This window comes from Amia ocellicauda, chromosome 9 (genome assembly GCF_036373705.1).
Source record: "Amia ocellicauda isolate fAmiCal2 chromosome 9, fAmiCal2.hap1, whole genome shotgun sequence".
In the NCBI taxonomy this organism is placed as follows: domain Eukaryota; kingdom Metazoa; phylum Chordata; class Actinopteri; order Amiiformes; family Amiidae; genus Amia; species Amia ocellicauda.
Window position 1 is genome coordinate 29947515 of NC_089858.1, and position 27348 is coordinate 29974862.

The 27348-nt window shown below is 38.5% G+C and overlaps 2 protein-coding genes across 3 annotated transcripts in view; one reads left to right on the plus strand and one right to left on the minus strand.

The window, feature by feature from the left end:
• The window catches only part of LOC136759167 (b(0,+)-type amino acid transporter 1-like), a 34332-nt gene extending 30406 nt beyond the window's left edge, over positions 1-3926 (plus strand). For both annotated transcript variants that reach the window (XM_066714042.1, XM_066714044.1), the window contains exons 10-13: positions 325-421; positions 568-717; positions 846-1020; positions 2961-3926. In XM_066714042.1, coding sequence (XP_066570139.1) covers positions 325-421; positions 568-717; positions 846-1020; positions 2961-3022 — 484 coding nt within the window. In that variant the 3' untranslated portion in view covers positions 3023-3926. The remainder of the gene's footprint in view (positions 1-324; positions 422-567; positions 718-845; positions 1021-2960) is intronic.
• Positions 3927-21352: 17426 nt separating this feature from the next.
• LOC136758276 (uncharacterized) lies at positions 21353-26439 on the minus strand. The gene is made up of 10 exons (XM_066712526.1): positions 26135-26439; positions 25770-25839; positions 25376-25475; positions 24865-24915; positions 24210-24287; positions 23617-23673; positions 23470-23529; positions 22438-22751; positions 21836-21899; positions 21353-21480 (listed from the first exon to the last, which is right to left on the minus strand). The coding sequence occupies exons 1-10, from the start codon at positions 26154-26156 to the stop codon at positions 21463-21465; spliced, it is 834 nt and encodes a 277-aa protein (XP_066568623.1). The 5' UTR covers positions 26157-26439; the 3' UTR covers positions 21353-21462.
• Between the last annotated feature and the right edge of the window lie 909 nt (positions 26440-27348).

A 27348-nucleotide genomic window follows, 5' to 3' on the forward strand; every position in this document is an offset into this window, starting at 1 on the left:
TGCAATAAAAACTCCACCCCATTGGAATAGTACAAGGCTGTGAGGGGGAGGAAAGAATAATCATTCAGATGATTTCATGTGTTGTGTATTTATTTGTTTCTATGTCAATTAATTCTAGAAAACAGACTTCTGCTGAGTTTATCCTCAGCTTTAAGTACCTAATTCGAGTACATGCCTAACTACACTTAATAGGTAGTTAAAAAAACACACAAAATTGAGTGTCCAATGTTATGCACCCATGGTATAATTTATATTGATTCTCCCACAGTTCAATGCATGATGCTTTTGGTTTGTATCATTGACTGCTGCCATCTTGTTTTTCAGACTGATTTACGTATCGGGCCGAGAAGGTCACATGTTGAAGATCCTTTCCTACATCAGCCTCAGGCGCTACACTCCAGCTCCAGCCCTGATATTTAATGTAAGACCTTGATATTTGATGCCCCGGTTGTCTATTTGATATTGATCTGTTATGTGCTCCATTAGATTTAGTTCACCACACTAAAGCTTGTGTTCAGATACAATATGCCTGCTGCTGGTTGATCTTTTTTGTGTGTATGCATTTAGGGATTCCTGAGCATCATCTACATAATCCCCTTGGACATCAAGACTCTAATCAACTACTTCAGCTTCGCTAATTGGTTTTTTTATGGCTTGACAGCCTTATCTCTAATCGTCATGAGGTTCACAAAGAAAGATATGGAGAGGCCGGTGAAGGTAAGGATGAAACCAGAGCAATACTGAAAATGACAAGCAGGTGCTGCCATAGCTTGTGTGTATTGAGGAGTGTATTGATGTAGACCAAGTGAAGTGACTCCTCTTTGTTTGTCACCTGCCACTCTCAGGTACCGATCTTCATTGCTGCAGCAGTGATTTTGGTGTCGGCCTACTTGGTGTTGGCTCCCATCATTGACAGGCCTGAGTGGGAGTACCTCTACTGCACCCTCTTTATTCTGAGTGGACTGATTCTGTACTTCTTGTTTGTGCATCATAAATTCAGCTGGACTCGAAAGATCATGAGTGAGTGTGGGACAGTCCAGTTCAGTCGGAACCTAATCAATGTAACTTTAAAATGCATAATTGAATAGTTATATTTTTACATATTTCATACCTAACATGAGTGTTGTGGCCCTCCATATACTGTCCCGTTTTTTTAAACTTCATATTTTTTTTCAAAACTTGAGTACTCGTACTGAAGACTTCTAAGGTTAAGATAAGTTGCAGTAAATGTTGTCAAGATCTAAAGAGAATCAAACTGAAAAATGTTGATTGCATAAGTATTCAGGCCCCGATAACTCAATATTTTGTGGAAGCACCTTTTGCAGCAACTACAGCTACAAGTCTTTGTGGATAAGTCTCTACCACTTTTTCACACAGTCTTGGTGCAATTTTGCAAGTTGCTTGGGGATCACATATAAACAGCAAATTTCAAGTCTTTCCACAGATTCTCAATAGGATTCAAGTCAAGACTTTGACAGGAACATTCACTTTCTGATTCTTAATCCACTCTAGTGTAGATTTGACTTTGTGCTGTGGATCACTGTGATGCCAAAAGGAAATTTTGCCTGTACTTTTCTGCATCTATTATTCCTTCAATCCTAACAAGCTTTCCGGTCCCTACTGAGGAGAAGCATCCCCATAGCATAATGCTGCTGCCATCATGCTTGACTGTAAGAATGGTGTCGCCTGCTATGTTAGGTCTACACCAAAAAAAAACGCTTGGCAGTTATTGTCAAATTCCAATTTGGTCTTGTCCAAGCACAACACCTATTGCCACATTTTTGCAGAATCACTCAAGTGCTTTGAGATGACATATTTTTAGTAATTGCTTCCTTCTTGCCACGCTACCATACAGACTTGTTTTGTGAAGATATTGTTGACTGATGCACATTTTGTCCCATCTCAGACATTGAACTCTGTTGCTCTTTCAAAGTTGTCGTTGGCCTCACAGTGACATCCCTCACCAAGTTTCCTCCTTGCCCAGCTGCTCAGTTTGGAGGGACAGCCTGATCTAGCCAGTGTCTGGGTGTTACAATGCACCTTCCTTTATTGATGATTGAGTAGATGGTGCTCACAGGGATATTCAGAGACTTTCATTGTTTTTTTGTACCCTTTTCCTAATCTGTTCTTTTCAATGACTTTATCTCTGACTTGCTTTGAAAGATCTTTAGTCTTAACTTGAAATTCATTACCTGACCAAAGAACCTCATGGAGTGTTTTTATTCTGAAATTATGAGAACCACTATTATTGCACACAGACGGAGACCATTCAACTGATTGTGTGGCTCGTTAAGGTCATTTTGCTCACTTGAATTAATTTAGCAAAGGGTTTGAATACTTATGCAATCATGACTTTTTCATTTTTATTTCATATTCATAGTTTTGCATGGCACCGTATATATTTGGGCTGAAAGCAGTTGTTTTTCTGAACCTAACCATAACAATTGTCACCTCATACACATCGCCTTGTTTCACTTAGGAATTCAGAATTTACCCCAGAAACATATTGTTTCAAAGGCAAATAAGTGCGCTTTGATATTTCAGTTACATCCCTAATTTGGTTGTGACTGAGGGTAATGACCAATAATGTCACAGAAAATAAAAGAACCAAAGCACATGTTAGTTTTACCAAGTGGGGTCAGGAGAGGCATTGTGGGATACCAGTCTGCCTATACTGAATTAAACAGTGCAGATGTCTTAAAAAGATAGACTGTAAAGTAAACGCTGTCAAGCTGATAACTTTAAAAGTTACAGACATGTTACTTAAGACAGGGGTAGCAGAATATGGAATACAGTTCATTTTTTAAAACCTGCTACTTAGTCTTTAACTACCTTTCACTACCCCATGTCTTGGCCTCTCCAAACACATATTCAGCCTCTTTATAAATGTAGGGAAGCTGACAGTGCTAACAGTGGTGCCTTGGTTTTGCTGACTGTTTGCTGTGTTTTGCTTTTGACAGGACCTCTCACAATGCACCTGCAGCTACTCTTGGAGGTGGTTCCACCAGAAAAGATTGAGTAACACATTAAAGAGCTGTTGGAGAGGTTGTAAGAACAGCATTGTGACAACTTACTATATGTGGAGAGACAAAACAGGAACACTAGAACTTCTAAGAGAAAACTAATAATGGGAAAAAAAAACTGCTGCTGAAACTGGTATTGACCTGATCTCATGGGAAATGCACTCTCAAGCCTTCCAGCTCAGCTCAGCTCCTTTTGATGAACCCCAAGCTCTAGTGATTATACTAGATTATACTTTATCCCTTACCTTGTGTTGATAATTATACTGTTGCCTACTTTTACTTTGGTCTTTCTAGTGTAAAGAAACCATGCTCGTTTAAATTGGGTTGTATGGTTTGATTTGGAGTAGAAAAGTCTGCTATAAAAATACATCAGAACATTTTCTTTTGAGAAAGCTTTTCATACTGGTAATCATCAATTGTTTATTGTTCTTCTTCCTCTCTCCTTTTTATTTCAGCAAGATATCCAGGTGAATTTAGCAAATTAAATTTTAATCATAATTGTATTACCTTTAACTGCTTGAACAATTTTCTGTGGGAAATAAATGTTTCCCTGTTCATTTCCTACCACACACAAACCAATTGTATGCTATTTCCTGTGATTAACTCCTCAAATAAGACAGACATATATTATTTTCCCTTACATTTAACATCACACTCCTTTAACAAAATATATATTAATTATTTACACAGAAATTATGCCAATTCAACATGTGACCCTTGAAGCCCTTGGAAGTCAAAAAAGTGAACAGTTGAACAGTATGTATATTCTGTATACACTATTTTCATCTGCATGTGTGTGTTTTGTCCTGCTACCTGATTGGCCGCTGACAGGTCTCTCTTGTATTTTAAGTGACTTGCTATATAAATAAAGGATATTTAACAATATGTATAGTTTAAATTCAATCCTGAGCTTTATATATGTATTTATTTTACAATTCTGACAATAAATTTTTTCAAATCCTACAAAAAGTTGATAGAGGGCGATATTACACTACTATCGCACTCATTCCACAGTGGTGTTTCCTGTTCTTCGCCTGCCTTTTCAGTTACTCTTATTTCCCAAAACTTGTTGCTTGAGGTCACAATCACTTTCTTTAACATTCTTTTCCATGCCATATGGTCCCATAAAAAGTATTATTTTTAAAGATACCCAATTTATTTATCAAACCGTTATGCCATATTGTACAGATGATTATGTGTGTGTGTGCGCGTGCACAACTACTGACACTGGAAGTGAGTCGTATTGTGTCACACCCACCCATATTCTGACTACAGGACCAGAATAGGAATATAGTACAACATTGTTAAGGCATAATTCCTGCACACCTCCATCATATTCATGATATAATTTTGTGTCTAGACTTTGGGTAGACATCAAACTAAGTATAACTCTGAGACATGTCAGCGCATTAGGCTGCATTCTTTCTGACTGGGGGTGTCCAAGTCAGTGCCTGAGTCAGGAGTCAGGACCTTCATTTGTGTTAATCTGGGACAGGTTCACAGCAGAAAAATATAATCTGTTGTTTATAGTGCATTTAATTTCCCACTAGAGGGCGCAAGATCACAGTTATTAGTCCTGCTCAGGTTTAGACAAGAGAATTCAGTATGGAGTGAAACAGGAAATGGATGCCCACCAAGACAGGCATTAAATCAACAAAGCTTCTTGCTTCTGTACTTAACAATGTCAGTACTTAAGCATTAAAGAAACACAAACTGCTCTATTATTTATGTTAATCAGTAAACACAAAACAGTTTAGTTTACATATTAAATGACTAACAGCCTCAATTTGCATGTGTCTGCTTTGGCCTGAGTTTTTAGTGACAATGAGATTAACCTGCCACCTAGCAGAAAAAACGATAGGCAAGTCATGAACACCATTTCCTTCTAAAGTATTCATGAAATGGGAATATGCTGAATGACAAAACAAAGAGATTTGCAGAGTGTTCTTAAAAAAAAAAAGGATGCAATCTTAAAAGTTTACTATAGTAGTACACCACATCAGTCTTTTCAGCCCCCCGTTTGCCTGATGATAAAAGGCTGTGCGAATGTGACGGATGCCCCAATCCGCCATGAATGCTGAGAACTCCCCAGACACAAACTGTGGCCTGTTATCTTTAGTGATAGCTGTAGGTAGTTTCCAGCGGGCAAAAACAGTCCCAGCAGAGACAGACCCAGCAGAGGTCACCTCAGGTCATGTAAAATGTAGGTCATAGACCGCGATGAGGCATTTCTGGTGATGTGGAACCCCATGTAGCTCCCCACAGCTTTAAATGTTCCCAGGGCTTAGCCAGCCAGTTGAGGGGCTGCAGTGGAGGTGAGGTAGGAGAACCAATTTTTCCGCTGAACAAGCAGGCTGTGCAGTCCTTGGCCAGGGCTTCGATGGCCCTGTCAATCCCTGGCCACCAAACCATGAAGACACAATCGCCATTGAGAATATCCCAACACCGTTGTTTAAGGTGTACAGTGCCCAAGTGACCCTCAAGTGCCATGGCCTAGACGTGTGCCACAAGATCACTGGGGACCACAGTGCGGAGTCCTCGGGCGATGTAAGCGTGAGAGGAGCATGAGCTCCTCTTTGAGACCGTGGTAAGGGGCCAGCTTATCTGGAACTTTAGCAGGCCAGACTGTGCAAATAAAATGACGGAGTTGAGCCAGGACTCGGTCCTGCTCTGAAGCAAGCTGGAGCACCTAGAGAGACACTGCAGCCTGTATTGTTGAATGGAGCATGTGGATGACGTCAGGCTCAGCAGTATCAGATCCAGAGGCTGCAGGTGGGTTGTGAGGGGAGGGGGACAGCAGATCTGCCCCAACATTTTCACACCCGGGGGTGAATTGCAATGTAAAATTGTATTGTTGGAGCCTCTCAGACCAGCGGTGAAGAACGAGTGGCCTGCGGCCTGTGCCTGATGTTGCGAGCAGTGTTGTGAAAGCCTGGTGGTCTGTCCACAGGATCAAGGCACGCCTGTAGACGTACATACATCATCTCTCACATAAGAACATAATAAGAAACATAAGAACATAAGAAAGTTTCGAGAAGAGGCCATTTGACCTATCATGCTCGTTTGGTGTCCATTAATAACCATGTGATCCAAGGATACTATCTACGCTATTTTTAAATGTTTCCAAATTTTCAGCTTCAACCATATCGCTGGGTAGTTTGTTCCAGATTGTGACAACTCTCTGTGTAAAGAATTGTCTCCTGTATTCTGTCTTGAATGCCTTGAAGCCCAATTTCCATTTGTGTCCCTGGGTGCGTGTGTCCCTGCTGATCTGGAAAAGCTCCTCTGGTTTGATGTGGTCGATGCCTTTCATGATTTCGAAGACTTGAATCAAGTCCTCACATAGTCTCCTCTGTTCCAGGGTGAAAAGGTTCAGTTCCTCAGTCTCTCAGTAGGACATTCCCTTCAGACCTGGTTGCTCTCCTCTGAACTGCCTCTAGAGCAGCGATATCTTTCTTGAAGTGTGGAGCCCAGAACTGTCCACAGTATCCAGATGAGCTCTAACTAGTGCATTGTACAGTCTGAACATTACTGCCCTTGTTCTCAATTCTACACTTTTGACAATATACCCTAACATTTTGTTTGCATTTTTTATTGCTTCCCCACATTGTTTGGATGGAGAAAGTGAGGAGTCCACATAGACTCCTAGGTCTTTCTCATGCGTTACTTCATCTAGTTCTATTCCTCCCACAGTGTAATTATAGTGGACATTTTTGATACCTACATGTAATACCTTGCACTTGTCCACATTGAATTTCATCTGCCAGGTGTTGGCCCACAACTGAATATTATCTAAGTCCCTTTGAATAGCTTGTATCTGCTGAGCCACCTATTTTAGTATCATCTGCAAATTTGACAAGTTTGCTAACTATCCCAGAGTCCAGATCATTAATATAGATTAGAAACAGCAAAGGCCCTTTTACTGATCCCTGTGGAACTCCACTAACAACCTCACTCCAGGTTGTAGCTTCAAATCCTGGGTGGGGCGCAGTGCTGTTGTACCCTTGAGCAAGGTACTTCACTTAGATTGCTCCAGTAAAACTGCTGTATAAATGGGTACAAATGTAAGTTGCTCTGGATAAATGATGAATAATGTAATGTAATAATGTAATGACACCCTCTGTTTCCTATACATCAACCAGTTCATAATCCATTTACTTACATTACCCTGAATGCCTACAGCTTCCAATTTGAGGTGTGGAACCTTATCAAAAACATTTTGAAAATCTAAGTATATCATATAATTTGCTTTCACATGATCTACAGCTGCAGTTGCATGTTCAAAACATTTGAATAAATTAGTAAGACATGATCTGCCTCATCTAAACCCATATTGACTATCTCCAAGAATACAGTTTTCATTAAGATGCTCCTCTATTTTCTGTCTAATCATTTTTTCCAACATTTTACAGGTGATGCAGGTGAGACGGATTGCTCTGTAATTTCCTGGCTCAGTTTTGTCCCCTTTCTTGTGGATTGGTATGACATTTGCTGTCTTCCAGTCAGTTGGCACATCCCCTGTACTAAGTGTCATTTGGAATATTTGAGTTAGTGGCCTATAAATAAATTCCATAATTTCTCTACGTACTGTCGGAAATATACCATCTGGCCCAGGTGATTTGTTTGTTTTAAATTCTGCTAGTCCCTTTAGCACCTCCTCCTCAATTATCCTGATCTCTCTTAGGGTTTGACTGGACTGGTTGTTAACCTGAGGCATGTTATTTGTTTTTTCTTTTGTAAAAACCTCTGAAATATTCATTTAGAACATTTGCCACATCTTGTTCATCATCCAAGATACTTCAGTTTTTGCCCTTTATCTGTTTCACTTCCTCCTTTATTGACCACTTGCTGTTGTAGTATTGAAAAAAGTTATTTGCATTAGTTTTAGCTCCAAGAGCTGTTTCTTTCTATTTCCCTCTTTGCTTTCCTGATCCATTTCTTAACATCTCTTTGCAGTTCAACATATTCTTTGTATTTTGTTTTCGTCTCTATCCCTTTTGTATGCACTATACAACATTTTCTTTCTCTTGATATTTTTTGCATACTTCTATTTAAACCATTTTGGCCAATGTTTGTTGGTCCTCAGTTTGCTAAGTTTTGGTACAATTTTCTCCTGAGCCTCAAGTAGTATATTGTATAACTGAATCTGTATCCAGTGTGCCCCAGTCTAAGTGCCGCCTCATACCTTCAAAGTTTGCTTTCTAAAATTGTAGACCATTGTTTTAGATGTGGTCCTTGTTTTTTGAAAGTATGCCTCATAGTTAACCATATTGTGATCACAGTTTGCCATTGGTTCTCTAACTAGTGTCCCTCTGACTCTATCTTTGTTGTCTGAAAAGATCCAAGTCAATGCATGCTCTCTCTCTGGTTGGTTCCCTGACAAATTGAGTTAGAAAGCAGTAATTTACCATCTCAACCATTTCTATTTCTGCTTCTGTAGTCCCAACTGGGCTTTCCCAGTATATGTTTGGGAAATTGAAATCCCCCATTATAACAGCCACATCCTTGCTACCTTCAGTCCTGATTACATTGTATCTGATTACGAATATCTGAGTTGTGTGGTCTGTAACACAGTCCTACCACTAATCCTCCAGATCTTTTATTCAAAAGTTTAACCCACAAAGATTCTGTTTCGTTACTGGGATCTAATTTGAGTTCTTCTGCCTCAATGTCATTTCTGACATATAATGCTACCCCACCACCTCTTCGATTTTGCCTGTCTCTCCTAAACTATGTGTATCCTTTCAACTTGTAATCTTCCCCATGATTTTCTGTAAGCCATGTTCAACATCATAGTCACATGCCAGCACTGTGGCTTCTAGGTCTAGTGTCATGGACGGTGTTAATGGGGCAGTGAATTAATCATACCACTTAATTTATTTACATAGTAACAGTGGAATGTATAACTAAAAAGGAAGCACTGCCCAAGAGGGAGGGGTTACTGCACACTTCCGTAGGAACATGAACATAACATCACTCTATCAATGCTGCCATTGGCCACTGTACCCGTCACTCAAACAGGTCCCTTCCTACTTCCTGTTTGAATAAAAGGTGATGTCTGCACAAGATCGTCCTCTTTTGCTGCGAGCTAGGACTCCCACGGGACTTTGCAACCCTTGGGCAGAGCATGATTTTTCAGATAACCAGGGTTGCATTTGCAACCTGTCATTATCTTTCAAGTCGGATGCACTGCCCAAGGGGGAGGGGTTACTGTAAAGCAAAACCGTCGCAAGGGAGGAGCCAGCAAGCTGGTAAGGGAGCCTGGCCTAAGGTGTTCTGCTAGGGGGCCTTGGCAACACAACTCCAGACAGGATTCAACAGGGGCCCCTTGGGGCCATGCCTGGGCTGCCCAGGAGCAAGGACCCCAGTCATGCTCTCACTGGGAACTGTCTACAACTAGCATATGCAAAGCGGGGGCTACAGAGGTCAACTCTTAACACCCTCCACTTACAATAGCAAGACTGGCTGCTCTACTAGCATAGCTAGGAGTGAGGCTGTAGATCTAATTTCACAATATACAGCACGGGGCAATCAGAGCACCTCATTTGCCCTCTGCGCATTAACGTGGCAGTGGACCCCTGATCCTCAGGAGCGGGGGCCACAGAGCCACTGAAATAAAACACAGCTGGCTAGTCAATCTGAGTAGCCACAGCTGGACACAACAGTATATACAAGCAGGCAGCAGAAACATTCATGCCGCCTCCACGCAGCACAGGAGCAATTTCACTCAGCTGAACAGTACAGAGCAGCCAGCTCTGCCAGCTCCACTGTGCTGTTATAATAACTATATACATTGCGGGGTGCAGGAAGCAGATCATGCACCCTCCGCGTAACACTGGAGCAGTTGTCACCTATTAGCAGAGTTGGGGTCAATTCCACTAGTTCAATTATTTAACCCTTTAAATTCCATGAAATCAATTAATTATCCAAAACTTTCCTAAATTCCTTTTCAATTCAATGCATCTCAAATTCCAAATTCGGATCCATTCTGCTAGCTCAATTCCAATATTCGGATCAATTCTACAAACTCAATTCCAATTCGATATTTCTCCCACGCCAATTCCTTAATCCTTAATGGTTTCCTTCTTTGTTACCATCACTTAAGTTTTCAAAGTGATCAAACACCGGAGGCTTCTCTGACATTGTGAAAGTGTTTGTCCAAATCAGTAGGCAGTGGGTCCTCAGCCAGTCCAGGTTCAATCACAACATCAGGGTTCTCAGTAACAGTCCAAGTCACAAACACAAGCAATCCTTAAAAAATATATGTTAACACAGTCAAAACCTCCACAATCCTTCTACCCAACAAACAAGGAGAGCGAGGTAGGTCCTTATATAGTACGTTTTAGAACAGTGGGTAATTGCAAGTAATTGAGATGGTTCTTGTGAAACCCTTCCCAACAAGAGGGCAGGACTAGGACACTGTCTTGTATGAGTGTCTGTCAGGTGGATGAGGAACTCATTGGCTGAGATTCAGATAATAGAAATTCCTCAGGTGCTAGGAGGCCAGGAAAAATTTACCTAAGAAGCTGCTGAGAAGCATTTGCCTGTAATTTTAATAATAAAACTTGTCTTGTAAACATTGTACTGTCTAAATCATTGAAAAATGTGATGAAAATAAAATAGTTTAAGAACAGATAATACATATAGTAATCTGTAGAGGATTCATAATGGATTAAAAAGGTAAAAATGGTAAAATGATTAAAACAAGGCACATGAAAAGCATTTCCAATTCAAATTATGAAGTATGAGATATCGACATCGGCTGGGGAGGTGAATTCTCAGTGAAAATGTTGCAATCTTGCTTTTTAAAATAAATACATGAATCTGACATCTTTAAGGTTGCAGGGTTTTCTGATTGATTGTAACCATTGACATTGTATATTATATAAACCCCTGTGATATGGTTAGTGATTTCTTCACTATAAATTTTTTTCATAACATTGAAATATGCGCCATGCACACTACCAGTCAAGAGTTTTAGAACACCTAACTTTTTCATTTTTTATTGTAATATATGCAGTTTAATGTCTCAGTGTACATTGTAAATGAAAGCATAGAAAAAATAAACAATTGGAGATGGGATCGTTTTGTTTAACAAAAACAAAATGTAACCACTTAAGCTGACAAACCCCTCTGGTAGCCTTAAAAGGGAACCAAATCCGTGTGTTTCTCTTTCATCCCAGGTGTACTCTTCACTGTTGTGTTATTTGCCAAGTGTTTGGTATCCCATGAAAGCAGAGAAAAACGTTTTTTTATAACCCCCTTGCATTTAACCCCTCCCCCCCTTTTCTGAATTGGATACTTTATTTCACCCTTAACAGTTACTCATAGTAAAGTGATTGCATTAAGACCATTACTGGAGGTTGATTAATGTTTGTGCAGTCCTCTCTTTCAAGCAGCATTTGACCCACCCAGAGGAAAAGAAAATTAGAAAAGAGCTCTCAAAAATGTCTCGTGTATTTCTCCTAGACAACAATGAGGTCTGTGTGAAACAAAAACGAGATGATGGCTTATTTCTCGTTTCTCATTTTTTTTCTCCTAAAGAAAAAGCTACAGAAAATCTCAAATTAGCCTCCTTTTTAGTTTCAGAATATATCTCCTCAAGCTCTAATATAATTCTCAGATTTTCTCAAGTTTGGTGTTTGCTCTCTCTATGAACTCAATCTATTCTCATCCCAGTCAAAGTCATGCATCTCATGCTGAGCTCAGACAGAGCAAATAAAGAGCTCTCCACAAGCACTTTCTGAATTGTCATTGTTTTCTTAAAAACATTTTTTTTTTTTTTTTAAACTCAAATACATGGACCTCATTGTAATGGGTTTTATATGCTTGTCCATGACAAAAACAAACTTCCAAGACATTTTAAACTGATGTTTTGATATTTACATGGTAAAAATTGCGGTTACATAATGCAGACAAAAACAAATATAACAATATTTTCACTACATATTTCAACATCAATAATCTAACAATATTACTTACTCTTAAATAGGACATGGAAAACTGCTTATTAGTAATGAGGATGATAATCAGTTAGAGTATATCATTAATATCACTCAGCTCCAAGTGTCTTTCAAGTTTATAAAATTATCACTTTCATGTAATGCAGCCATTTAGACAAGCACAAGACAGCATTTTAGCTGTATCAAAGCAAAACTGCAAAAATCTCAGAACAGACTCATAACTGGTGTAAGTAAGTAAGTGTAGTATATTCAGATATTTTTATCTTCTTATGCGGGGCTCAAAAGCGACCTTTTAGTTGACAATATACACTCACTTAAAGGATTATTAGGAACACCTGTTCAATTTCTCATTAATGCAATTTTCTAATCAACCAATCACATGGCAGTTGCTTCAATGCATTTAGGGGTGTGGTCCTGGTCAAGACAATCTCCTGAACTCCAAACTGAATGTCTGAATGGGAAAGAAAGGTGATTTAAGCAATTTTGAGCGTGGCATGGTTGTTGGTGCCAGACGGGCCGGTCTGAGTATTTCACAATCTGCTCAGTTACTGGGATTTTCACACACAACCATTTCTAGGGTTTACAAAGAATGGTGTGAAAAGGGAAAAACATCCAGTATGCGGCAGTCCTGTGGGCGAAAATGCCTTGTTGATGCTAGAGGTCAGAGGAGAATGGGCCGACTGATTCAAGCTGATAGAAGAGCAACTTTGACTGAAATAACCACTCGTTACAACCGAGGTATGCAGCAAAGCATTTGTGAAGCCACAACACGTACAACCTTGAGGCGGATGGGCTACAACAGCAGAAGACCCCACCGGGTACCACTCATCTCCACTACAAATAGGAAAAAGAGGCTACAATTTGCACAAGCTCACCAAAATTGGACAGTTGAAGACTGGAAAAATGTTGCCTGGTCTGATGAGTCTCGATTTCTGTTGAGACATTCAGATGGTAGAGTCAGAATTTGGCGTAAACAGAATGAGAACATGGATCCATCATGCCTTGTTACCACTGTGCAGGCTGGTGGTGGTGGTGTAATGGTGTGGGGGATGTTTTCTTGGCACACTTTAGGCCCCTTAGTGCCAATTGGGCATCGTTTAAATGCTACGGCCTACCTGAGCATTGTTTCTGACCATGTCCATCCCTTTATGACCACCATGTACCCATCCTCTGATGGCTACTTCCAGCAGGATAATGCACCATGTCACAAAGGTCGAATCATTTCAAATTGGTTTCTTGAACATGACAATGAGTTCACTGTACTAAACTGGCACCCACAGTCACCAGATCTCAACCCAATAGAGCATCTTTGGGATGTGGTGGAACGGGAGCTTCGTGCCCTGGATGTGCATCCCACAAATGTCCATCAACTGCAAGATGCTATCCTATCAATATGGGCCAACATTTCTAAAGAATGCTTTCAGCACCTTGTTGAATCAATGCCACGTAGAATTAAGGCAGTTCTGAAGGCGAAAGGGGGTCAAACACAGTATTAGTATGGTGTTCCTAATAATCCTTTAGGTGAGTGTATATGCCTATATGAAAAGATCACTGTGAGATCACTAGTATTTGTTTTGGTATGGCATCACAATACAAACTATGTAATATCTGTCCATCAACTTAGACTTCTAATTGTCAATAAGAAATATTAATTAGTTCTCTTAACTAATGCTCTTCTGTTCAGAATATGACCTCTTCTTTGACTTATGTTCAGTCCCTTTCAAGTCTGTTGGGGAAATGTGCAACAAACACAATACCAGACATTGAGGACAAATCAATGAACATCAACTTTCCCAAAATAGTATGAAGTGCAACTACTGTCCTTTTTACAGGAACTTCCAGTAAGCTCACAATGTGAAAACATGTCCCATCTGTCAGAGAATCCAGTAGAGGATTAATGCCTGCAACTGAGAATTCATTCAAAATGCAAATTTGGTCTCATTTTCACATTCACTGGTTTCTTTGTAAGAACACAGTAATTCAATCGGGCCATATTTGATCTGCATCCCATCACAAAATAATACTGTATAATTGTTCCTTCGTTTAGCTTTGACATACTGCTTTGAAGTGTAAACAGTTTTCCCTATTTGAGCTGTTATACGCCTTCACAACATTATTATGTAATCTCTGACCAAGAGAATTATCATCAGATAAGTATAAATAAGATAAGTACAAATAAGCATTTGAAAAATGAATACAATATCAATCACATAATCAAAATCAAAATACTTCTCTCTCTTCCAGTTACATTACATTTCCAACTGCAACTAATTAATGGACCATACTATAGTAAGGCTACAAAGGAAAAATAATAAAATAATAGAATAAAATAAAATATAAATAGAATACAAAATGTCATTATTAGTTAACTATATTGACCTTTTATTTTTTTAAGTTTTAGCCGATATGCCTGTTCACATATACTCTTTTCACTGATTCAAACTTCCCGACAACAGATTTTTCCTACTTCTGAGTCCAATCAAATGCAGCACAACTGACCTTGATCAGTATTAACTTCGGTAAAAGTAACGTCAAGCTTTATGCACTTCCCGGTTTCGGAGGCTGCGCACTGATGTGACCTGTGAACCAGCATTAGGACATTTCATTGGACAAGAGCGCCTCCTGCGTCGTGATTGGTTAATTTAAAAGTTGGCTGATTATCATACGGAGAACCGCGGGGCTCGCAAGAGAAGGGAAGTTTAATGTTTGTTAAGTGTAATTTAGTAACATTTAGAAGGTGTATGTTTGGGTTCTGAAACTTTTTGAAGAATCTGGTCCACATATACTAAGGTTAGTTAGCCTTAAACCTTGACCATCTGTGGCTATGGTTCGCTAACTATTACTGCTGCATGGTGGGTTAAACCCGCGGCCGGTGACTCAGGCGCAGGGGCTCCGCTTTAAGCCGCAGCCCAAGGTGAGCTCTTCCACCTCGGCCAGGGTGCGGGTGAGTGACTGTAGGTGAACGTTGGGAGTCGGCTCGCATATCGGAAGAGCCGGATCTATTTATACAAATATATATATAAAAAATAAGATATGCATAATCAAAATATGTAAATGAATACAATTGACTAATTCAAAGAACGAAAATAAAGTAATACAGGCCTAAATGCTCAAGCGCACACATTCGTTCTTGCGGTCTGCTCATGCCGGGCTCACTACACGATTTTAAGCCGATTTGAGCCCGATTTGCCCCTCAGGACAGATCGGCGCTGGTCGGGCACTGAGAGCCGGGCTGATCGTAAGCTCGTCGGAGCCGCTACGACTTTATTAAACACGTTTATATTTAGACTCGATCGCCGCCGATCGTGTAGAGTGACGTGATCAGCAGCCAATGAGAGCCGAGCTGACGGAAGAAGAATAAACATGACCGGAGAATAAGATTTTCATACGTATTTATTAAAATACTTCCAACACCAATGCTTGTTTCGGGGCAGGTTATTTTAAAATACTATACGCTTTTTGTGTTTGTCCGCACAGACGAACACAAACCGCAGCAGCGGCTTGTGGTCACGTTCTTTCCGGAGTTTTGCGCAGATCTGCAGAAATCCTCTGATCCCATTGGTGCAGCAGCGCAGATCTGCGCTGCACAGCCGTGAGCTGTACATGTGCGCGTCCGTGTCTGTTGACGTTTCTCTGTGCGGATCACTGTGTTTCTGCGAGATTTGGAGGCTGTGACGCAGACCCACGACACGGATGTCGGATCAGTCGTGTAGTGCGTCCCTGTACTGAAGCGCTCGGCTGTGCGCGCTGCTCACGACGCAAAAGACACAAATTCAGTGCGAAACAGTGGTTAAGTGTGAGCTGCGCTCTGTGCACAACATCGGGCCGGACTGTAGACATCGTGTAGTGACCCCGACATCAGACCAACAGCCTGTTGTTCCTTCAATCAGACGCGCAGAGACGCGAGGGAGGGCGGAGCCAACCTGCGCACAGACACTTGGCGGCACTTTGTTCTATACATCAGAAAGTTATGCTTTAAATGCATGTGTAACAGCATCCTTCTTTTCACATTCATTTCAATTTTTGGGATGCAGCAGTTTGAAAATTGTTATTTTCTTTAATATGGTGCAATATTCTATTATGTTGTTCAGATTGTATTCGTTTTGAATGGTTAGATTTATATGCACTTTGTTTATATACATTACAATTTTATACTTTAAATGCAAATGTTTAATAGCATTCTTTTTCATAACAAACCAATGCATTTTTAAATGCATTGTGGTTAAGGTAGAGTATGATTTCATTTAATAATTTAATTAGAATTGTTTTAACACCAATCATAGTCAAACTGTCGCAAACTATTTGACTTGAAAAAATACAATATATATATATATATTTTTTTTTAAAGAGCCGCTTGGGAGCCAAAAGAATGCCCATCACTAATGCGAGTGAAGATGCCTATCAAATGAAACTAGACGACACATGTCGGGGGGCTAAATAGTGCATCAAAGTTAGGCTACTTTGGCAATTTACTGCGCATCATTTTTATCTGATGTTATTTCTTTAAATAAATGTTTCTTTATTTTAACTATTGTTTTGGATGATATTATGATTATGATACACAAAATAATATTTAGTTTCTAGGGTTAGGGCTGCAATGGACTGCATGAGTGCACTCTACCTGGTAGCCTAAATTAATTATAAATAAACGTAAAACGCTACTTCATTTGCAGCATAATAAACCATTTTATTTTTTTATATAATTGAACAAGCTTGGGCCTCATATTCCACACTCAAAACCAATAGGGTGTAGCATACTGCAAAAACTCAAACGTATATTTGTAATCTCAGTAATAATCTCAGTTTTTCAGATCTCAATTTACCAGTCTATTTATTTTCCACCACTCATCTATTGTCACAAGACGAGATGGACTGGGACTAGCTTGTTCAGGACAGCCAGCACCAGTTATTGTACCTTAAATGCAATCTGAAGTCACTTATTTCTGAATTTCTAAAAAAAATGTTGTCAAGCTTATAGCCCTGTCATTATTCTGCTTGTTCTGTTTAAAACAAATCACTAATATGCAGAGCGTTGCTGTATCTTGTGTAGGGTATACTTGGCCATTTTAATAAAAGGTTATTTTGTTTCAGCATTTGTGAAAGTGTCCTTGATTTATTTACACACATAAAATGCATGACTTACATATTGCTCCATAGTAGCTCTAGTACTGCTCATTTTCTTCTCCTAAGGAGAAAAAAAAATGAGCCATTAATGAGACTGAGCAAGAGATCTCCCTCAAGTCTCAACTATGACTGCTGCTGCTAAATGCTCTGTCTCGCCTATTTCTCCTAGTGAATTTTAGGAGCAATGTATGAGAAACGGGTCAGACAACACTGAAACTAAAATGAGGCTGAAATGAGAATCACAATTATGTCTCCTGAGCTTTAGAAGATCAACCATTGAGCAATAAAATTTTCCTCTGTGCAATTTAACACAGATAATTGCCCTAACATGAACCTGGCTGTGGGCCCAACAAGGCCCAAACTATCAGCAATATGAAAAACAGACATGAGGCGCAAAAACAAACTAAAATGTCATCCCATAGTCTTAAAGGGGCAAAGAGGGTTATTCTTTAAAATTTAAGCCAACTTCTGGGATTCTTTATTGCACCGATTATTAATTTTTATTGGGCTGATCGAATTACCTTTTTCCTTCCCTGGTTTTACAGGGTTCTTCATGTATACATAGTTATGAAATTGGCAGGACTGGGAGAGTTGCACTATGCCTTACTGCTTTAGGGGCTGAAAACATCAAGCTTGCCTAGTTTAGCACATTAGACTTGTTTAGTCACTGAGGATAGCACAGAACAAGCATTGAGTCAGTCCTCAATAGGGGTTTGATCGCACATCTCTAATACACCAGTAATGTAATAACAATACAGGGTTATCCTGCTGCAGTGCTCAAAGGCAATAGGGTTGTAGGTCTTAGTTAGAGGGAAAATGTTATAAATGTTACCGTCTGCTGTTGAAACTGACACATATTAACTGGCTTGTTAGTCTGACCAGAGATTGGAATTGTATCTATTAAATATTCAGTTAAATTATTGTTTTACTTAGTATAGCGCCCTTTGCAACAAACTGCCACTATTTTACATTTAAAAAATTGCAATAATACTAATGATAGCACAAACTCGTAATAATAATACAAAAACAGAACAGAAAATAAAATAATTTCAACTGTTTACCTTGAATTCAGTGGCTTCAGCCAAACTTAGAAGTTAATAAGTCTAATGCAATCACTTTGTAGATGCCATTTTACATTAATGCTGAGAATTTGTCTTGGAGGCTGTTAGTAGATGCTGGTGAAGGACACCACACAGCAGCCAAGAGGACGCGCCCCTTGCAAGAATGATGTAAACTGACATCTTGAAACTGATTGCATTGCACTCATAACTTATAAGCCTTAGAATTAGTCGGTATGAACGATGAGTGAAAACTGCAGGTCCATTATCTAAACATTTGTAGCAACTCTAGAGATGTATAACTATGCTTGCTCATTTTCAACATACATTTCTGCTGATCCAACCTGCCTTTTGCAGCTGTAATCAGCATTGGAAATTCATGTGTTCACCAATGAATTCTCAGGGATCTGATTAATAATTCCTTTGCATTTTTAAAGTGCAATCAGGTCAACCAGAGCAGTGCATCTGCTGGAGTAATTAACTAGTTAGTCAGTCTACGGTGTTGTAATTCTTCAAATGAACAAGACTCATTGAGAGCAAATTTGTTGTCTAATTCTCTCTGTGATTTAATTGAGATGGATTAACAACACTCATTACAGTCATTACGATGGGTAGGACAGCAGAAATAAACATTGAGAGTGAGCAAGCCTGTGCTCTTCAGTCATTATGTGAGACATTGGGTGAAAGTAATAGGTGATTTACATATCTTAAGCTGTTGGTAAAGGTACTTTTCATCTTTTCATCTCCTGAGATTCAAATAAGATCACCACTGCTATTAGTTGGGTGTCTGAATTGGCTGTTTGGTGTCTTTCTACCTGATTTCAAATGATTTTGCAAATGCATTTCATGTACGTTAAAGATGATATTCATCCTTAATCATCAAGGTGACGTCTACTAGTCAATGCTCTTAGTAATCACTATTCATTCAACCCAAACTCACGGGTTTGTGAACAAAGGTGTAGATAGTAAATGTGTGAGTGTCGCTAAATTTGGTCAAAGTTTGAGGTGGCAAATACAATGCTAAAAGTATTTGCAAATGTATTTGAATTAAATTGTGCTTTTTACCACTTAATGTTTTTCCTTTTAAATGTCAAAGAATATATGATGTACAGACTTGGCTATGTATGCTTTTGTTTTTCATATTTGCATGTTAGGCAATTTGCTACTGCTGCAGGCTGAATGCTAATTCAGACCTGAACAGATGTTGCCAGGTGTGGAACTGTGATTTGAGTCTGCTCTTTCTTTTTTTGTAGGATTCTGTAAATGCACTTTACACAAAATGTCTTCAGTGCTTGCTGAGAGACTCCCGTCTAGTAAGTCACACTACATTTGAAATGAGTTGTTTTCTGTTTGTTGTTTTTTGTCTTGCATGTGTCCCTTTGAGTTTTCAAATTTCCGTTTTATTGTGTTATAGAAAGTACTTGCCAAGCAGGACCTCCAGATGACTCTTCTCAAGCAAGCTGTGGAGGTGAGTGCAAACTCTTGTGTAGCAGAGTAGCAGTATGTACAGGTCTGCATTTCCAGATATCTGCCTGTTGTCATTTGGCCTGCCAGTGTACACGTTCTCTACTACATGTATTTTTCACTTCATTACATAGGTTTTGTTTATTTGTTTAATTTATGGTTTCCCAAGACCTGCATGAAGACTAGTGCAAATTAAATATATCCAGACATCAATCTAACGCAGACTATTAGAGTTTACAACGGTGTCTCGCTCTCCCAATACAACTAAATAAAGTATTTACTTTTGACTAATGCTGTTCAATATACAAGAGAAAGACAGGTTCATTATGTAGGCTACAAGTGAAGAAATGTTTCAATTCAATTCCCTAATGCCATTTCAACTTTAAAATACCATGTTCAATTTAATGTTTATGGAAAATTATGGCAAGCCGTTGTGACATTTAATCCATAATTGCAGATTTCAAGAATACAATTTCTGATATCAAAAATACAAATGTTGATATCAAAAATGCCAGATCATTCTTGATATCAGAAATTGTATTCTTGATATCAGAAATTGTATTCTTGATATCAGAAATTGTATTGATATAATAAATGCATACTAATTAACATCCGGTTCCTGTTTTTGATATAGAAAAAAAAGTTAAAGTCTGCAGGGACCCATATGCTTCCAAGTGAGAGGATACATATTAAAACCTACTTTGTGGTTATTTATGAAAATAAAATAAAATAAAAAGACAAAATAACCAATGTTCTTCTCACATTTCCTGACTTTCCACACACCAGTTATTTCTTACATATGAAGTGAATCATACACTGAATATTATCACGCTGCCATATGGGTGAAGTCATGAAAGTGTGGTGTCTTTTTATTCTTTATAGTAAAAAGTTTGTATGTATGTATTCATTTATACATTAATTGTGTGGCAGTGTATGTTGTGTGAGATTGTGAGTGAGTGAATGAGCTGTGCAGTGTGGGGTTGCCATTGTTGACAGTGATAATTTGTTAGTGTCACCTTGGTTACAGCTGTTGGTAAAATGAATTGAGAGTAACAAATTATTGGTCTTCTCACACATCTGACATGCACTAAAATTGAATATAGGGCCAGATGCACTTACTGAGTATTCTCAGAGACGGTATGAGGTGGAGGCAGATTGCATCTGTTGTATTTGATATAAGAAGTCTCACACATCGACACTCCATCTCACGCTCTCACACATTGTCATTAAAATCTCATGCATTTGCCCCAAAATATTCTGTGCTCCCCACTCTCATGCATTGTTGCTAAAATCTCATGCAAATGGCTGTGTGCATCCCCCACCTGCTCAACAAATTCGCAGACACCCCACCAGGTGTCTGCTTTTGCCAGGGGAAGTGGTCACTGCATTTTTTAATGTGACAAATCTCACATAATGATGTTTTGAAAACTTGTATGTATGTATGTATTTTTAGTGTACAGTCCATTTACAGAGTGAAATTATTTTCAATTTGTACTATACCTGTTTGAGCTACAAGGAAACAGAACATAGGCACTAATAGTGGAGAACCCTATCCTTTATATTTGGAATATGAGTTAATATGTCGTGTGAAAGGTGTCTCTTATTGTCATCAAGAGATGTCATCTCACGCAGTTTGGCAGAATTCTGGCATTGTTGAGAGAGCAGCTTCTACTGAGATATTTTTTATGAAATTGGCAATAAAAAGTCCAGCTCAGATTAATTTTCATTTAAAATGTTTATTGTGTAATCGGTGTATTTATTGAATGATTAATTATTTAAATGTAATATATTATTATTTCACCGGAATCAAATGCAGCTGATCTTGCCTCTTTAAAAGCACCAGAAGCCCTGTAGAGATAAAGGAAATGGAGTGTCAGAGAGGGATTCTGGGTAGAAAGTACACACTTATGCAAGGCTTTAAAGCAGTAGGGAAAACCCCCAGAATAAACTCATAGCTGATAAGCAACTCCATTGATAACAGCAATAATTCAAGCTACATTTCAGTAACAATTTAGTTTTTCTTGCTTATGATGATCACATTAAAGTTTAAGATCAGTGAGAGCTAAAGAGGAGGAAATCTGGAAAGATGGCCGTTTAAAGAGACCCACAGTTCTGAGGCTCGGCAGTTATGCTAAGACAGATGTCTGTCAAATACTGTGGGCATTTATTATACAAGTCAATTGTAGGTCAAGTCTGGTCTTACCTTCTTTTTCTTCTGGCTCCTGTTCCTCCTCCAGAACTTGAGGAAGGAAAAGCAGCCGCCATTCCTGTGTTAAAATAAAAGTAATTTAAATGAATCAATAACAGACATAAGAACAAGTGTATTGATCAGAAAGAGAAATAATTAAAAACTTTTATTCTGTGACTGAGGCCTTGTTTAGTGCAGTTATTACATACAGTATTGCTTTTCAAGGTGGATATTTAAATCTAATACAGGACTTCGTTAATCTCAACATCAAACATTTAACAATGAGTAAATCAAAGATTATTTAAGACAGTGTAATAAAGCATGCAAGTCAGGGCAAGAGAATAGCCCTAACACTTTGATCTGTAATAAAAGCCTTTCTCCATTTGGATTAATTTATTTTCAAATAAATCTGTTTGTTTTGTTTTTTAAACTTTTTCTGATAAATGAGTACTTTGACATTTGTCAGACATTTGGGTTTGATTTTAACTGCTATACACAGGTGTAACTCGACAGAAATTCAGTGGGGATTTGTGCTTGCATACTTTGGCACTCAGCCATAGTCTAGAGCAGCACAGAGCTGTGGGTTTCCTAGTTTGATCTTATTGTAGGGGACTTACCAATCCTCCTCCACAGCTGTGTTTTCCACCATTACTTCAGTGGCTTTTGGCTCTGTCTCTGTTTCTGTCTCTGACTCTGTTTCTGTCTCTGACTCTGTCTCTTTCTCTGACTCTGTCTCTTTTTCTGACTCTGTCTCTTTCTCTGACTCTGTCTCTTTCTCTGCCTCTTCCTTTTGCTCCCCCTCTTCCTCCTCCTGGAGTTGGTTACCATACTGCTCCTCATATGCCCTGATGAACCACAGAGCTTGTTCCTCTGAAAACATTTCAGGGTGTTTGATTTTCCATTGGAGATCCTCCAGCTCCCTCTCCAGGCTCTGAAACGCAGTGTGGACACAATGGCTGAGCTGAGAGGAGCTCCTTCAGGCACAGCTTAGATAAAATTCGGTTCAAATGCTTATTGCAGTGGCTAACTCAGAGCAGGCTTTATAGCAACCATATAGCTATAGACATCGAAGCAGCGGTCATGTAGACCAGGGAGGCACAACTCTTATCTCTTATCCTACCTACTTAATTCAACGATTTCTTGCCTTAATTGGGCTGTGACCGCTAATTTGTCACATTCAGTCATATTTTAAGATGGACTACTCAGACATTGAGATATAGCTCTCCTCTGTACAGAATGAGATGCAACAATGGTGACACTTAGGCAGCCCCAGATCCCCGGCCTGTATGTGAGCATCATCAGCACTCCATTTGTACATTTCACAAATGTTTCTGATCTGCCGTTCTCCTGTCTGGACCAACAAGTTATTTAACAGCTCAGGTGGAAAGGACAGGAGTTGATTTTAAAAATGCAGCAAATGTTTGCTGAGACCTTGGGTCACAGTAGCCACCAATGCATTTAAACCAGGTTCTTGTTGTCTGGACAAAGTAAAGAAGTTGCCACCTTTCCATGGGCTTATAGTACAGAATTACTTGCTAAGGACCTGCTTACAGATTAAAGTGGGGTATTTTTTCCTATTCATGCAATGTAATGTCTCCAGCAGTGACTGCTTGTTTTGCCTTTATTTATCTTTACTTATCTTTACCTACCTCTCCTTTTTCAAGAGCCTCTTGGTGTTTGGGCTCTATTTCTGCCATGTCTTTCTTGATCTGTAGGAAAGCATATGGGTTTAAAGACCTGTAATGTTACTTTTATGTCCAGCAATGGTAATATGATTAATCTTTGTGGTCACTTACTGTGTCGTGGAGGTTAATATAGACCTCTAAATGATTTGTATCTTTACTCAGCTCCACCTGCGAAATTAAATGAAGATATTATAGAGCAGGAAGAAATTAAAAATACATATTTCATCCTGTACTGTCTAAAGGTTGCAATTTCTTTAAAAAAGTATTTTAACATTTTGTTAATGTAGGTTAATCCTGCAGTAATAGTGATGTTAAATCTTGTTTACTCTGAAGGCGAGACGAATAAGTCACTTACCCAAAGCTTTTAAGCATAGTGACTTGAGAAATATATAAGCTAAACTTGCAACAGTAAGTATCGCTACAGAGTAATTTACAATAGTCTCTGAGATTGATGATACATTTGAAGAACAAAGTACAAGCAAGTTAAATATCTTGATTCCAGTCAAACGTATTTGTCTGGTTTCACAGATCCAAATTAGCACTAGTCATTGACTATTCAATGTCATTTTAGGTAGAGAAGCCTAATCCTAATCACAATTTCTGAAATCAGCCAATTGAGTCTGGGACAGGCTCGGGGTTTGCATCAGGAACCCAGTAAGAAAAGCTCTGTATTGTAAACTGTTAGTTTCCAGTTAGCTGTGTACCTCAAGCTTTGATCGTTTTGTTTGTGTAACATCAATCAGCTTGTTGATGGAATCCAAGTGTCGTCTTTCAAGGACAACCTAACAGAAATGGATTGAAAGTTTAGTAAAGCATGTTTTTGATTTGAACTGTTGGTGAATTGAAACGCAACTATAATGCTAGAATTAGAAGTGGGCTTTAGGAGGCAGCACTTTACACAAAATGATATGGGTGTTTGGTTTCTTATGTTTTTATCTTCTGAATATCCTGTGGTTTAATATACTTTCAAGAGAGTGTTTAAGTTTTTTTGTTGTTGTTTGGATTTTCTCTTGCCTTTTTCCCATGAAAGGTTAAGTTGAATTAGAAGCCTGTTTTTTAAGCGAATAAAAACTAGGTATGCTTGTGTTGAATTCACTCAATCACCACACCATATGTATTGTGGCATGTATAGTATGTCTTATCACTTTTGTAGTACACCTAGTAAATGGACCTTGGAAAGTTAGACATTTCCATATTATCTACAGAGCATTGCATTTTCTAATTTTGAGGTCTTGATTTAGCTTACGAAAATAATAATAGTAATAGTATGAACATGGGGAGGATAATTATAATTTGTTGTAAAGATGTATCCAACTAACAGCAAACTGTTCATTTCAGGACTTTGAAACTGCAGCCTACCTCATTACTCCGCAGGTCACACGTAGTCCTCAGCACACTGGTTTCCTCCTCCTGTATGTGGAGAGGGTGAAATGGAGAGACCATACCATCTGACTCTTACAATGTCACTCCATGCTTTGGCGAGCATCAGCAGTGGGCTGACTTCCACCCTTGAGCTACAAACAATTTATGGTCTTTTGGATAGCAATGGATTTCACTACGGGCCTCTTTTTTTCTCTCTTTGTGGGACGCAGTTACACTTTACATTAAAAGCCAAACTTTTTAACTGACTTGACCAGCACTTTGATTGCGAACTCTGTGGCAAATATTAATGAATGGCCTTATTCATGTCACACACACTTTTTAAATTGTCTTACCTAAGAATTAACAAATGTGGAGTTTCATTTTTTGCTTTTTTCTCTTTATTTATAGGAAACAGTGGTACACGTTACATGATGTTACAGTATTTTGTGTAAGGCCCAAAGAGTGTGAAAGCCGATTTGTAAATGTTATGATTTTTTTTTTTTCTTACCAGCTTCTCTATCTCTTTCTGAAGTGCGTAAGTCTGTGCTTTGAGGTCATCTTCAGCAGTGTTAACTTGGTCTCCCCGACCAAACTGCTGTATACCAAACCTAAAACACAAAATTGTGTTAGTAAGCAATTTGAAAACAAACTTGTTAAAACACGGAATAGCTGCAGCTCATTGCATGTTTCGAAAGTGCAACATTTGTGTTTGAGTAGGAATAGGTTAATCTTCATTTTACTAATGTTCACAGAAAGTACAGCTACTCTATTTCACTTCACCACTAGAGTATCCTCCATGAACTACACTGAAGACCAGACTTTTTAGTGGTTTCAAACTTAGTCAATGTTGTGTATAGCAAACACTGTGAATATTAAACAGTGGAGTTCTTTCTGTAACTTACATCTGTGTAGTATTTTCCCACTGGGTAATTCCTGCGGTGTTATTGGCTCTCATGTCCTCAGGATGCATCTCTGAAGCACAAAATGAATTAAATTAAGAAGTGTTGAATCCCTTGAATCACAAAACAGTCACACATTGTACACCAGGGAGACATTTCAGCAGGTTTGGTTTTTGTACAGCAGGCTTGTACTTTCTGACCTTAACTCGGTAAGTACCCACTCTGAAAAGAGCTGAAAAGAACAGTTTAAAATCAGGACAGTATCCTCCTAGAAAGAGCATCAGTTGAAAGACATTGCTGACTTATTTAATACTGTGATAAACAATAGCGTATTTGCCAAAGCAGGGCTCAAAGACTGGATGACATACCAAGGGTTTGAATGTGGTCCATAGATGGAAGGCGATGGATCACGGAGATGTAATGTAATATGTATCTCCTATCTATATCTTTCTATCTATCTATAAACAATGTATTCGTACATTGAATGAAAGGAACTGTTTATAGAACTTTGCTGAATGCAGGCAATCAAAGCAAGCACGTCTTCTTCATGTGAAGTTGAAACAGCTCTGAGAGTTTTACAATTCACATATCACCTAGTTACTGTAGAATGTTTAGTGACTTCAGTAGCTACCTCACTGAGGTGTGATGTCATAGCAGTTGCCATAGACACACACTTAGGCCACCATGAATATCATTTTCAACTTGTGTTTTTGGAAATATTTTGTGTATTAATGCATATATTTGGAATTGTCATAAACTTAAACTATTAAAGAAAAATAAATAATGTATTTATATGGAAATGCTCAAAAAACATAATCTTATAACTTTTCAATAAAATGTACAATTTGTCTTTAATTGTATAATCTTAGAAGACTTGTTTTGGGGAATAATTATTCTCTCATTGACATGAATTTAACTTTTTAATTAAATCAAATACACTTATTATCACAGCATGGGCTGTGTTGTTTTTTCCTATTTCCTATTATTTTACCGAAGTTGATCAATGCAGAAAGAATGTCACTCAAGATCCACACACAAAGGTCTATATTTTACCTTTGTTCATTTTTTCCTTTACAAATTCAATGATGCCTTATAAACAGAGAGTAAAAATGAAATACTCCAAGCTAAAAAAATCTCTGCAAGATTTTCATTGTTTTGTATTATTACTTCATTTAATAAAGCCACATTGTGGCCGAAGTCTCATTTCAAGTGTGCCCTGCAAGACAAGCATCACAAATAAAAATATAAACATTTATAATCAGATAAAATACATACAGTACATTTTTAAATAAATACAATTAACAAGTAATACACTTTAAAAATAGCAATTGCATTAAACATCATTACAGTAAAAAAATCAACCTTTTAAACTGTGCTAAAGGCTCCAGCACTTCCAATTTTAAAGAATTCTGCCATTTATACCATAAATACAGTGCAAAGAAACCAAAAGCAACTTTGCCCAAATCAGAGGAAACCAAACGATCCACTAGTGTAATCCATTCATGAGATCTAGTTCTATAAGTATTGGATCTAAAATTAATTGATGTTGACAAATATGATGGGAGTTTTTACATTAATGCTT